The 14340-nt window shown below is 37.9% G+C and overlaps 2 protein-coding genes across 2 annotated transcripts in view; one reads left to right on the forward strand and one right to left on the reverse strand.

The window, feature by feature from the left end:
* adcy2a (adenylate cyclase 2a) overlaps positions 1 to 14340 on the forward strand; it is a 182313-nt gene that overhangs the window by 100477 nt on the left and 67496 nt on the right. The window contains exon 3 of the mRNA XM_026926637.3: positions 8535 to 8696. Within this exon, the coding sequence (XP_026782438.3) occupies positions 8535 to 8696 (162 nt within the window). The remainder of the gene's footprint in view (positions 1 to 8534; positions 8697 to 14340) is intronic.
* LOC128321190 (lysophosphatidic acid receptor 4-like) lies at positions 618 to 4581 on the reverse strand. Its single transcript, XM_053241838.1, has one exon. The coding sequence runs from the start codon at positions 3892 to 3894 to the stop codon at positions 2986 to 2988; it is 909 nt and encodes a 302-aa protein (XP_053097813.1). The 5' UTR covers positions 3895 to 4581; the 3' UTR covers positions 618 to 2985.

Raw genomic sequence — 14340 nt, forward strand, 5'->3', positions numbered from 1 at the left:
CGCAGTTACATGCAGATCGCCATAAAATAAAAATGCTAGCCAAATTCAAATTACTCGCAATGCATGGCGAGAACACTACTGCTCACTGCAAAACTTTGTCTGGCAACTCGCTGACTTATCAATGGTACAAGCATGTGCTGCAGGATCATTCGTTTCTCTTACACTGTACGTATTAATCAAGTTAACTAGCTAATTTTATCCTTAGATTTCCAGCCAACCAAAACATGGGACTGGGCAGTACGCTGCCCATGAGTAGCTTGTACTGTAGCTTGACAAGTAACAATTGCAAAGTAATTTCCCCAACAATACTCTGTGACATGACACACTTACATACAACAATTCTGCCCCATGCATAGAATCATCTCTGCATATCAAAGGGATTGAAATGCATTGGCTGTGACACGTGTTAGTGTGCTCTAATACCCCCCATCCCCCAACCCCACCCCCTCTAATACCCCCCATCCCCCAACCCCACCCCCTCTAATACCCCCCATCCCCCCACCCCACCCCCTCCAAACTCAGGAAGGGCTGTTAATTAGTTATGAAGCGGCTGTTCAGGATGATTACCTTGAATCATATTCTCTCGCAAATATGCCCAGGGAACTGGTTCTTTTCTCTGGACCTGAAAGACGCATACTTTCACATCCAGATAGCCCCCCATCACAGACGATTCTTGAGATTTGCCTTCGAGGGAGTGGCTTATCAATACACAATCCTGCCCTTCGGACTGTCCCTGGCTCCTCGTACTTTTACGAAGTGCATAGATGCGGCTCTTTCTCCTCTGAGACAGAACGGAATCCGCATTCTGAATTACCTCGACGACTGGCTCATTTTAGCCCAGTCAGAGGCCGAGCTAGTGTCTCACAGATCCCTCCTCCTCAGCCACTTGGAGTGCCTAGGACTCAGGATCAATTTCACCAAGAGCTCACTGTTCCCCAGCCAACGAACTTCGTTCCTGGGGGCAGTTTTCGACTCAGTCCACATGAGGGCTGCAGTCGCACCAGAAGGTGCGCTAGTCATACAGCAGCTCGCGGCATCCTTCAAAATTGGAGCTCTTCGCCCCCTGAAGATGTTCCAAAGGATGCTAGGCCTCATGGCCTCCGCATCACCAGTACTACGGCAGGGCCTGCGCTGCATGAGACCTCTTCAGTACTGGTTGAAACCACAAGTGCCACCCAGCGCGTGGCGTCACGGTTACCTTCGCATCAGGGTGACCCAGGCCTGCGTAGCGGCTCTGGCCCCTTGGAAGGAACCCCAATGGTTCAAGCAGGGCATAACCATGGGCATTGTCCACAGAAGGAAGGTTGTCCAAAGGGTTTGGCGGCTGCACCAAAGGGTCTCCGGTCACAAAGCAGAGAATTTCTTGATGGCTAGTTGACGCTATTGCACTAACATACTCCTCCCTGGGCCTCCCGAGCCCCATAGGAGTGAGAGCCCATTCCACTCGGGGCGTGGCCTCGTCGTGGGCATGGTCTAGCGGGGTGTCCATGGCAGACATTTGTGTGGCGGCCGGCTGGGTCTCGCCGTCCACATTCGCCAGGTTTTATAGCCTGGACATTCCAGCCTTGCAGGCTCGGATCCTATCTGCCTGAGAGACACACGCCGGTTATGACAGGCGGATTCCTTGTGCTTTCTTTGCCCTTTCGGGAGTGCTGACACAGCACAGTATTATTTTGGAACAATTATCCTAGGCTGGGTTGACCTCGGTGAGCTCAGCCCTTAGGTCTCTCGCAGGGTGCACCCTGCTTATGCTGGTCGCTCTGAGCCTTAGTCGCTCAAGGCTGGTTCATGCCAGTCGTTCCATTTTCTTGGCACGGCGTGATTGTATTGGTTCCCCATAGCGTCTAGCGACGCAGTACGAGTGTAGTATCGAAAGGGAATGTACTCGGTTACTTACGTAACCTCGGTTCCCTGAGATACGGGAATGAGTACTGCGTTGCAGGCTGTGCCAGAACGTTGCACAACTCAGGGTCGTCGCTTCACTCGAATTGATCTGAGATCCTATGGAGCTATGCCCGCTTATATAGCCAGATGGCTCCGCCCATTCTGGCAGGCCTCCTTGCCATAGGTGCGTGCAGTTCCTCTGCCGAGCCATTGGTTCGCTTTATTGCACTGCACGAACCAATGGCCGTGCAGTTTCACTGCGTGATTGAAAAGGCTTGAGTCATTGGAGAAAAAGGGGTTTTTCCCCATAGCGTCTAGCGAAGCAGTACTCGTTCCCATATCTCAGGGAACCAAGGTTATGTAAGTAACCGAGTACGTTATGATGACTTTCTAGTGGCAGAAAACTTATAGAAACAGCTTTACCTCTGACTGTCAAAACACGCTGGCAGTGGAGACTCCTTCCAAAAATGTTAATTGCACATCTCCTCACAGAAAACACCACATAAACAATTGTGTAAACAATATGTTTTCTCAACATATGAATAATACCATATTTTATTATTGGGGTTAGATTACATGGAACACATACAAGTATCTGTGAATGAGCTGTTAGTATAGAAATGATAATGTATTAAAACAAGCACATTAATATAAAAGTTGCAGCCTATGCTACTGCACATTTAGATTTGAGAATTCAGCAGTGCTGTGGGAAAGCACTAACTTTAATGAAAATGTATAAGCTGTACTATTTTCCTGTTGTCTTTATTCTCATGAAGTCGAAGTAAATCCTGATTGTTTTTGGGAGAGAAAAAAAATCTAGCTGTACATTAGAACACACACTACTCACAACTCATTATTTAGACACAATGCATGTATACAAGGCATGTCTGAATTATTTGATTGTATAATTTTCCGATAGATTATATCTACAACTATAATTATTATACTATATTTGCTTACTTTATCACTATAGCATTACTATAGTATTACTAGGCTAATATAGTATTACAGTAATGTCAATGCGTCACTTATTACAGGAATATTTGAAATGAATAAAAATGAATAGAAAAGTGGAAAGTGCTCCATTATACTTTATGTACTTTATCGATTCCACCAGTTCTTAAAAGTGTCCAGCTTACCGACACTGATGAGGTATAGAACAGGCATAATGACACACCCAACTGTGGAAAAACAAATTCCATATGTGGTTAAAAAACAAAAGCGTTCGATATCTCTAAGTGGCATCAGGTTTCCAAATGAGAAAATGATCGCTGGTGGCAGATAGACAACAAATGTCATGATGAAGCTGTTAGAGATGGTGTGAAGAGCTTGTTTCTTCTGTGGATGGATTTTGCTCTTTCCTGTTGGATCTGGTTTTGTCAGGGCTCGAAGTATGGAAATATCACAAAAGGCAATAACTGGCAGTGCCATGATTAAAGAGATGGCAATAAAAGTAGTTGTAATTAGCCGTTTTAAAGTAAGCATAATCAATCCACAACCTAGTATAGTGAAAAAGATTGTTATTGCGATTGCCTTCTTAATTGCAGCGAGTTTCTTACTGGTTTTGTACACTATGGGGTAAACCACAGCAACATAACAGTCCAAACAAATGCAAGCCATAAACAGAGGTCTACCATTAAAGCTTAAGCTGTAGATGATTTGTAAAATAAATTGTAGTTCCTTAATATGCCATATTCCGAAATTACATACACTGAATGGGATCTGTGCTGTGAAAATCAGATCGATAACCGCCAGGCTGAGCATGAAGACGTCACTGGTGGATCTTTGTCTTTGTCTCTGGAGGAGCTCGTGTAGGACCCACAGACTGACTGGAAATCCCAAGAGGAAACAGATCCCAGATATTGTTGAGAAGATTACAGTAGCAGTGGGGTAATCTGTGCACCAGTTGTTGTCTATCGCCTGAGTGCTGTTTGAAAATGATGATGATGATGATGATGATGATGATGATGATGATGATTTTTCATTTGCAGAGCCCATTTCTTCTGGCATTTCTGAGATGCGGATGTTTATCTTTGAGTGATGAAAAAAGCTGTAAAATAAAAAGGCCAGTTCCGTGTTTTTGCTGACTATGACAAAACGAAAAAAAAAATCAGAAAGATACGGTCAGCTCATCTTGCCGTTTTCAGTAGCAGAGTTAAAAGCAAAGTAATTGAGCTTAAATGATCTAGTTTAAATCATGTTCACATTTTGAATATGCAAAGCCATAGGATTTTCTGCTGGCATTTCTGAGATGCTTAGCTTTTCCACAAAGGCAAAAATTTGGCACAGATTCTTCTAGTAATCATGTTTAAATCATGTTCACATTTTCGATGTAAATTTGGAAACAAAGGCTGGGACTTTCTGCACTAGTTTGGAAACTCCTTTTTTTACATGAACATCACCACTGTGTCATTCATGTGGCAAGTTGGGTGAAGAACAAAACATAAATTAATTATAATAATAAACATGGTTTTGGTGGAATAGACAATTTGAATGCTCTTTTGACTGCCATTCATTACTGCTAGATTTGATGGATACCACTGTCACATTCACCATGTAACTGGAAAAAACACATAAATACACATGTCATGAGATATTTTGAGATGAAGAAATGTTCTGAGTGATGACTGGCCATGATATTAGACGAAGGGCTAAAATCTAATATCTATCATTAGCTCGACAGTGAAATTATTAGGATTGAGCAATGAATTATATCTTGAAGTCTCTTCGATGGCATAATAATAATGACGTGGAGCAAACTATTACACACACACACAAAGGCAAATTCATGATTTCTAATTTTTGTCTTTAAAACTTAGGGTTCTGTGGTCTGTCCTTTTGTGTAAATTGTCTATTGATTGGTCAGTGTGTGCTTAAATGGGGCATCTGTGTAATAATCTGATTGTGACTGAAACACTTCATGAATCTACAACCTGGGCAGCAAAGAAATCCAGAATCGCGTCTTCATACCATTATGTATATTTTTCTTTCCATTCTTTGGTGGTGCTGTTGTGCTTGATTCCACAAATGCATGAGTGACAGACGATCTTTTTCAGAAGCAAAATAAAGTCCAGCACAAAGCCTACTCTTGTGCTTACTAGGCACAGTCACCTCGCAGTTACATACAGATCGCCATAAAATAAAAATGCTAGCCAAATTCAAATTACTCGCAATGCATGGCGAGAACACTACTGCTCACTGCAAAACTTTGTCTGGCAACTCGCTGACTTATCAATGGTACAAGCATGTGCTGCAAGATCATTCGTTTCTCTTACACTGTACGTATTAATCAACTTAACTAGCTAATTTTATCCTTAGATTACCAGCCAACCAAAACATGGGACTTGTACTGTAGCTTGACAAGTAACAATTGCGAAGTAATTTCCCCAACAATACTCTGTGACATGACACACTTACATACAACAATTCTGCCCCATGCATAGAATCATCTCTGCATATCAAAGGAATTGAAATGCATTGGCTATGACACGTGTTAGTGTGCTCTAATACCCCCCATCCTCGAACCCCACCCCCTCCAAACTCAGGAAGGGCTGTTAATTAGTTGATTAGTTGAAGTCAAGGCAATACTAAAATGTGCAGGACATGTGGTTCTCCAGGACCGTAGTTGGGAACCTGTAGACTATGGCTAAGATCAAGTGCAGGCTATTGTATGGTATAATAGTCACATGGTTAAAAATTAACCCGCATTATGTGACACTTATCTTTTTTTTTTTTTTTAATCATTTCAATGCCAATGTTTGCTAATGGCATTAGATATTTGTAATATTCACTCCTGATAAATTCCATCTAACATGAAGGCAATTTTCTTGTAATTATTCAAAATTAGGTTCAATATTAAGATAAATAGCCGCATTCATAGTAAAAGATGGAGTAAGCATGAATCATTGACCTTGTATATAAAGCAAATCAGTTTAGCTCATAGATCATTCCAGTGTTTTTGCTAACGCAAATATTGTGCCTGGTGCAATGTCACTGTAAACAGCCTAAAAACAGCTGGAGCTGGATGTGACACAAAGACCGATTCACCTTTCGTGCCATAAACACATACAAAGCCCTCATGTGGAACATCTGAGATGATTACAGCCTTCAATATCACAGTCAGAAATGGGGCTCATTTGTTTATAGCAAACGATATACTGTGCACTACGTCTGTCAGCACCATTTGTTTTTAATTAACCATTACTTCAGTTTCAAATTGGTTATTAAATGAGACCTGAAAAAAAAAAACCTGAATACAGTGAGTCCCCAAAGAGCTGCAATCTTTTCGAGCCCTTTTCACAGGTCATGATTAATGCGACGAGAAGCAAGCGGCAGCTGATAATGGACTGCCAAATGACTGATCTGTATGAGATTACTCTTTTCTGTCAACTGAAATTTAGTCTAGCTGACAGTCACAATTCAGTGGGCTGAAGACTTTATGGGGCGTGTAATATTGCCTGTGTTTATTATATTCCAAAACTAAAAATACTTCATTTTACATTTATATTTATTAATAAATGTCTACACTTTTTTATCCAAAGTGACTTATGGATAGACTGAGTGTTGCCACCAAGTGAACAGATCAAGGTTGGTTATTGTTATATGGAGAACTTAATTAAAGAATGAAATATGACAATCTGCAAGAATGTACACTTAAAATAACACTTTTTTTTTTTTCAATTTGCCATTTTTATAGATTGGAAAAAAGTGCTGGACCAAACATTTGACAACAATAATCGAAAAGGGACTGCAAAACAGGGCTTTTTTAAAAAAAATCATCATTTTATTCTGCATATTGCACCACTACACTATGTACTGTACGCTTCAGACTATTCCTTACAGTAAAGTATTCATAATAGTGTTCAATATAATACATTTGGAATGCTACACGTCATAATCACTTGTGGATGTTAGTTAGTTATCACTTACGTTAGAGCAGCTATAAACACCAGCTTCTCTTTTCTTCTTTCTTAAAGTTAATAAGACAAAAAACACAGCTTGTTATGTTAAAATAAAAATAAAACAGAAAGCGTAACAGCCTCTATCCTGAAAACTCTCCTCACAAAAGACTTCATATTAATCTTATACATTATTCTTTGTTAAATAATGATCCGTTTATTATTAAGCCACGATACAAGTCCATCTATTGACTTTGCTGCTACATGACTGTCTGATGCTGGTGCACTTCAAAGGCAGCTCAAGAACTTCTGAGGTCTGATATCATCCATAATTTTTCAGAGGTTTCAAAACACAGTTGGCCTCTCAGAGTGTCATTACATGTTAGCAGAGAGACAGAGAGAGAGAGAGAGAGAGAGAGAGAGAGAGAAGAACAAAAGTTGTTCAGATTCTTACAGAACGTGGCTTTAAACTTTTAAAAGTTGGTCTTATATTGCACTGCATTACATCATCCCACATGTTCTTACACTCTGAACAAGTTTTAAAAAAAAAAGGTTGATGGGTCACACACAAAATAAGAGAGAGAAAAAAAAGCCATTTGTAAAGCTATTTGCTTTTAGTTAGAGTAGCCATCTGGAGAAACACCTTCGAAATCTCATTGGATATAATGATAGTAATTATAATAATAATCCTAAATTATAAGTAAATGGTATCTGAGGGTGATGTATCTAACAGAACGAAAATGATCCTCACTACAACTCTCATTTAAAAATACACATAGGCTAAAACTGGAATAAAAACTAAAGGTTAAAGCAGCACAAAAAATAAGCAAAAAAAAAAAAAAAACATCTATTGTGTATATGGATGAAACCTCATATTTCCAAATAAACTTCACTCGGTCATGGATCTTGTTATGCTTGTGTTTCTAAGACTTTTACAAATCACATTTTGGCTTTTTTTTTAAAACTAGGTCTTTAAGGATTCTATCTAAAACTCTACTTCTTGGGAATGCGCGGATGCTCGCAGCTAATTTTCATCTTTATAGAATTTGACAAGCATTAGACAAGAATCAAATGACTGATCCTGTATACTGTAATAAAAAAAGAAACCTAAAGCATTTAAAAGGTTAAACATTTGAATTCACTATTTAAAAAAAGGAAAGAATATGGTATAGAGCGTTAGTGACAAGAAGCAACTAAGAGGCCAGTAGTTTGCCTAAAGATATAGTTGGGGACTTAGAAAACATAGGGAAAAAAAACAGTTGTCTGCTCTGATGAGACCAAAATGAAACTTTTTGGCCTTGGCACAAAACCAAACATCACCCTTAGAACACTATCCTTATTGTGAAACATGGTGGTGGTAGCATCGTACTGAGCATTACCCTTGCCCTCTTGGTATCTTGGTACTTATTCAAATCACTGTCGCTAGCTAGTAGTGTACAGTGACCTAAAGTCAGCCACTGAGGCACTTGACTTTTTGCTCTGGTTTGTGAACTGATCTCAACCTGACCTGGTGGTCAAGATACACTACCTGTTAAAGATTATTATTCCAAAAAACATATTTATGATATGTAACACAGGTTTATTTATTTACATATGAACAATATGTATGGTATTTTCCAATATATGGTATTTTCATTTGTTATTATATTGTATCTATGGTAATGTTTATTGAGTTTGCTTTTATTGAATTCATTTTATTTCCTCGAGCCCAGACCGAAAATAAGCCATTCTCGTTCCCTTCATCCTTCCCAGGTGTCCTTCTTCCTGTTCATCATCTTCGTGGTGTACACCATGCTGCCGTTCTCCATGAGGGACGCCATCATCGCCAGCGTTCTCACCTGCTCGTCTCACACCGTCGTCCTCAGTGTGTGTCTCTCAGCCATCAGCGAGAGCACAGAGCAGTTGGTGTGGCAGGTCAGTGCCTGTCTGCCCTAAGTGTGTGTGTGTGTGTGTGTGTGTGTGTGTGTGTGTGCGAGAGAGAGAGAGAGAGAGAGAGAGAGAGAGAGAGAGAGAATAAGCGTAGCATGGGACTGGATTTTATACAGTCCTAGTCTTCCAAGTACTGCTGCTTTTAAAAACTGTAACTGTGCTATTTCCAGGAAACTGCTTTCCATGCAGCGTGATTCAAAATTAGTTTCCTTTCCTGCTCAGATCAACCAGCCTTCACATTGGGCTTAACATCAAAAAGACTGAATGATTTATACAGTGTTTGAAAAAACAAAAAAAAACAAAACAGGCTAATAATTTGTCAACAATGAATGTCATTTTTGACAGTACAGGGAGAAATGTGCACGAAGAACCATTTTAACTACAGTTCATATTTAATTTCTGTATGTTCCTGGAGCATTTGTGACGTAGGCTACTTTTAATACACACTCTGGGCTGTTTGATTTCCACAATATGGAGAACATGGACAGAATCATAGAACGTCAGCTCGACATGTTCCAGTGAGTGCTCTCGAGTGCCTTCACCTTCATTAGCTCAGAATGCTTTGTTAGTTTATCTTCCTCACTTGCTGTTAACCAAGTTTGCTTAAAACACTGCATTGTTGAATTCTCAAATCTGATTGGTCAATAGGTGTTAATTTTTTTTTTTTTTTCAAAAACAGCAGCTGTGACAATTTGAATAGAAATTCAGATTACAGGTTTATATTATTATATTCTATGAAGTTTTCTGTGAGGAGGAATTTATGGAAGGAGTCTCCAGTGTCAGAGCTTTGTAAAAGTCAGAAGTAAAGCTGTAAGTTTTCCACCACAAGAAAGTCTTCCTGACAAAAGAGTTCTTTTAGTTACATGACATACTGCAACTTTTTGAGAGAGAAAAAAGAGAGGCTAGAATGTTTGTAGCTGCTATAATGTAAGTGATAACAGGAACTAACTTGCTTCACAGATGTTGGACAACATTAAATGTAATTACAAACAGATAAAAATATGACATGCCACTTTTAAAAGAAGACTAAAACACTTCAGAATGTGCAGGAAAATAATCGGGTCATTCCGTGTAAATTCACATAGCATTGTTGCAGCTTTTGTTCATTCTTTTTTTATATTTGTGACTGTGACCTAAAAGCAAAGTCTGTTAGGTATTTCGTCTTAATTCTAACATCACATTTTTCCATTCCCCTGAAAAAATAATATTTTCTGATTAAAAAATGTGTTACCTGGGAAGCCATGTTTACGATTGAATATCTCCAGAAATATTATTCCCAGCCACATGAAATTTGGCAGACATAAAGACAAACCAGTTTCATTCGTATGGGGACCTCAAAATGGGAAAAAGTGCAAAGTTTCCAAATGTGAGTGATATTAGAGGTTTATAGGCCCCACTTTAATAGTTATATATGCTGCAAATCACAGTTTGTCCTTAAACTACTATATTTCATTGACTTTGTGTCAAAATCTGAGGTCTTATTAACTAGAAGAAATTAAGATGTTAACAAAATCACAAGATAATTTAAAAAGGTTGTGCTATTTTATCATGCCCAAGATGGTGATGTTGACTCAGTAGTAGAATCAGAAGTATGTGGTCATGTTAAGTTCCAAGTTGTAACGCCCTTCCATGTTGTCTTGATATTCAAACCTACCGAGATATCAGAATCTGCTGTACCCATTTGCATAAAATGGACAACTAATATGTATGACTTTATAACAAGCTACATAAATTAAATATACATTAAAATGTATATTAAATGTATCGATACATTTAAATGTATTAAATGTCAGCAACCTTCATTTATTTGAATGATAAAGAACACAGTTCATTCTGAGAAATTACAAATTAAAAAAAAAATTTTTACAACACAAAACATACAGCAGTATTGTTTCCAAATGTTTGAGAACATTGCTAATATGTAGATAGCCAAGATTCTATATTGGCTATATACATATTAGCAATGTTCTCAAACATTTGGAAACAATACTGCTGATATGTGCCATGTAGGGAGTTTATGATTGTTATGATGGTCAATAATTGTTTGCAAGGAAATTAGCAAAGGCTAGTCTGATACCTGTGCTAATCCTCTTGTCCAATGTGTATTGCCGTCCTCTCCTGGTAGTGGCTGGGGCAGGTACAGTACACAAAACATGAACCAAAAGTACACAGATGATGTCCTCAGATGCAGGCCACTTGAAGGTAACTGCTAGGTGCATGTCACAACTTCAACTACTTGGGGATTGCTTTTACGTTCAGTCACATTTTCATTAAATTAGGATATTTTTATAACTTGCTCTTTTGTTTTGATATGTATAAGCTCATATATATATATATATATATATAACTTTAAATATGAAGACAACATAGAAGGATATTGCAACTTGGAATACTTTAAATTATATTTTAAACATTTTTCACACCATTTTTCATGAATCTACTGTTTATTGGTTGTGTTATTTCACTGACACAAAGTCAACAAAATATAGTACTTTAAGCACAAGCTGTGACTTTTAGCATCTATGTCTAATAAATGGGGTCTACAAGCCTCTAATATCACTCACATTTGGAAATTTGACACTTTTTCTCATTTTGAGAACCCCATTCAAAAGAAACTGGCCTTCTGCTGTGACTTTTGAAGATTTAGACAGATAGAAAACAAGTTTGTGTTTACATCTGCCAAATTTCATGTGGCTGGGTGTAATATTTCTGGAGATATTCAATCCTAAACATGGCTTCCCAGATAAGACATTTTTTTAAATTAGAAAATATTACATTTTTCAGGGGAGTGGAAAAATGTGATGTTAGAATTAAGCCTTTGGTTTTAGGTCACAAGCAACAAATAAGAAAGAATTTACAAAATCTGTAAGATGCAGAAACAACCCTATCTGAACTGACATGGAATGACCCAATCAACCTTGAGTATATATATATATATATATATATATATATATATATATATATATATATATATATACAGTGTATCACATTTGGTATATAACAGCACACCCCCCAAGTGTACTATTCCTGATTTAGTTAGCTGTATGTCCATTGCTAACTCAGGTCACCTTATGAGTTAGCGCCATAGTCACCTGGTTAGACTTCTAGTTTTTCTCAACTCACCAGATTGTTGTTAGCTCAGCTAGCTTAGCTAATGCCATAGGCTATGACCTCAACTTGCTCAATTAGGGCCATAGCCTTAGGTGAATGAATGGTTATATTAGTTGGAAAAAAAAATGTGCAAAAATGTGAGGTAAATATTGTTGCAATGTAAATTGACCATAATTCCTTTCTTCGCCTTTATTCTTCTATAATGCTTGGACGGGATATTAACATGAGGTATTAAAAAGTTGCAAAACGCTCTAATGTTTATCACCACGGTTCACAAGCCGCACCATTATCAACAGACTTGAGGTCGGAGTGCCTCGTAATCAGACTTTTAGCGAGTATCTAGACTTTAGAGTCATTTAAACACCTCCTCACAATGTCGTAATAACAATAGCGCTGATTTTACGTTGTGCTCCATTCGCCCTCTAATTTGCCGCTGTCAGAAAAATAATTGATTCTTCACTATTCTTTTCATCTTCTACAAAAAGTCTGTCACCTTCTCCCTCCTCCCTTTTTTTTCTTTTCTTTTCTTTTTTTCTCTGTCTCTCTGTTTTGATCATCACGGGTGCAGGAGTGCAGGGGAGTCTGAGGAAAACCTCAGCCCTGACAGCTGGAATGCCTCAAGCACGCTGTGGCAAACGACAGCAAGCCAACAAAACAAAAGAAACAGCAAACCTAATAAAGCAGAATGCAGAGAATGAATATTAATGCACTTTACCTGTAGTGAATCCACAATGGGTTGAAATAAATAGTCAGAGTGCACTCAATGCCAATCCTGCATATAAATTAGGTTCTGCATTTTTTTTTTTTCCATAACCAAGATGCAGTGTGAAATGAGCCTCGAAATCAATACACATAAACAGAGGATGTAATTTACAGCCATAATCTATATAGGCTACACAGCTCTATGTCAAATTCTAAATATTATTATTAAAAATAGACTAAAATCTGAAGTTCTTATGAAGGTACGCTGAATAAAAACATTGGTTAGTAACACAGCAGTGCTTGGAAAGGCTGCTTTGGTACTTGGGTGGGGTTTCTGGAGGCTCGGTTCTCAGATCTGCGTAACAAAAACACACAGTAACATAAAAACACACACACACACTTTTTAATGCGTTGGTATTAAAAATTATTTATTTCCCCAAGGTCCTAAAGTTGTCTCATATTATCACATACTATATTATCTTGTGATAATCTTGTGATAATCTTTTTTTTTTTTAAAACTTTTTATTGAGTTGAGTTTTTTTTTTAAACAATGAGCAATAACACATACAATAATGATCAGATAATCTGGACAAATAAACATGAAGAAAAAAAATAAATCAAAATAATAGAGAAAACAACAATACAAAAATATGAGAAATAAAATAAATAAGTTACTTCTTACATCAGTGAGGAATGGGTCGATTTTATTATATAAAACGCAATTTAATATATAAATTGCATTTATATATTAAAAATAGCCACTAATTAGCCCATCAGGGAAGATCCAGGGTGGATAAACTTTCACAGGTACAGGGGAAGGGTGACAGGAAGGGTGACAAAAGAGACATGATAATCATATCATTTTAAAAATCATTTTTTTCAACATAGAATCTAAGAAAACATGCCTTTAACGGCGCAGAACTATGATTCCCATCAGCCTCTGCACATCACCTGATCATGACACTGACCAGGTTACATGACTGTCTGTATCTGATTCACATTTATGGTTAATGAGCATTAGTATATAAGTCCGTTCCTAGCACCCATTTAGTACCCATTGCCTAGTTTTTGCTGTTTGTTGTCGTGTGCAACCCCCCGGTCTGTGTTTCTGCCTCGAGATCATAGTTAAGTAAGATTTATGTTGTTTGTGTTGTTCGTAATTTGTGTTAAAATGAATTCTAATCTGCACTTGCATCTGCCTCTGTTACGATTTGGTGACAAAATAATTACCAGTTGATCAGTTGATCATTACAATATAATAATAATATAATCACTATATTTCATGTATGGTTATACAGGGCAAAAGGAACCAAGCCATGGGTTAAAAGTTCAAACTTATTCTTAAAAATGGTTTGTTTATGTATATATATATATATATATATATATATATATATATATATATATATATATATATATATATATATATATATAAGCTTTAGCTCCCCTTACTTTTTATTTTGGGTTATACTTTGAGTTACATTGTTTTGTAAGGCATACATCACTCTCTCTCTCTCTCTCTCACTCTCTCTCTTTCCACCATTACTATGCAACATACTAGCCTAAAGCTAGCATTTCGTCTTCATCACAGAGTGTGCTGAAACACTGTAAAAGCCTCCATGGTCAGTGGTTAGAAAAGACATGGTGGCAGCCTCATATTCCTCCAGCAAGACAGTGGTTACAGCCCACAAATATTCCACTGGCACAACGAACGAACCCCAGTGGTGATGAAAGCACTGAGCCAGCAGGAGTACTTTTGATCGATTTCCACTTTACTGCAGAAACTAAAACCTACAATTCCTTGCCTTCATTCTTTAGA

This window comes from Pangasianodon hypophthalmus, chromosome 1 (assembly GCF_027358585.1).
Source record: "Pangasianodon hypophthalmus isolate fPanHyp1 chromosome 1, fPanHyp1.pri, whole genome shotgun sequence".
Lineage (NCBI taxonomy): Eukaryota > Metazoa > Chordata > Actinopteri > Siluriformes > Pangasiidae > Pangasianodon > Pangasianodon hypophthalmus.

Excerpts from the sequence above, each read along its gene's own strand:
- LOC128321190 (XM_053241838.1), bottom strand. The coding sequence starts at position 3,894 with ATGCCAGAAGAAATGGGCTCTGCAAATGAAAAATCATCATCATCATCA.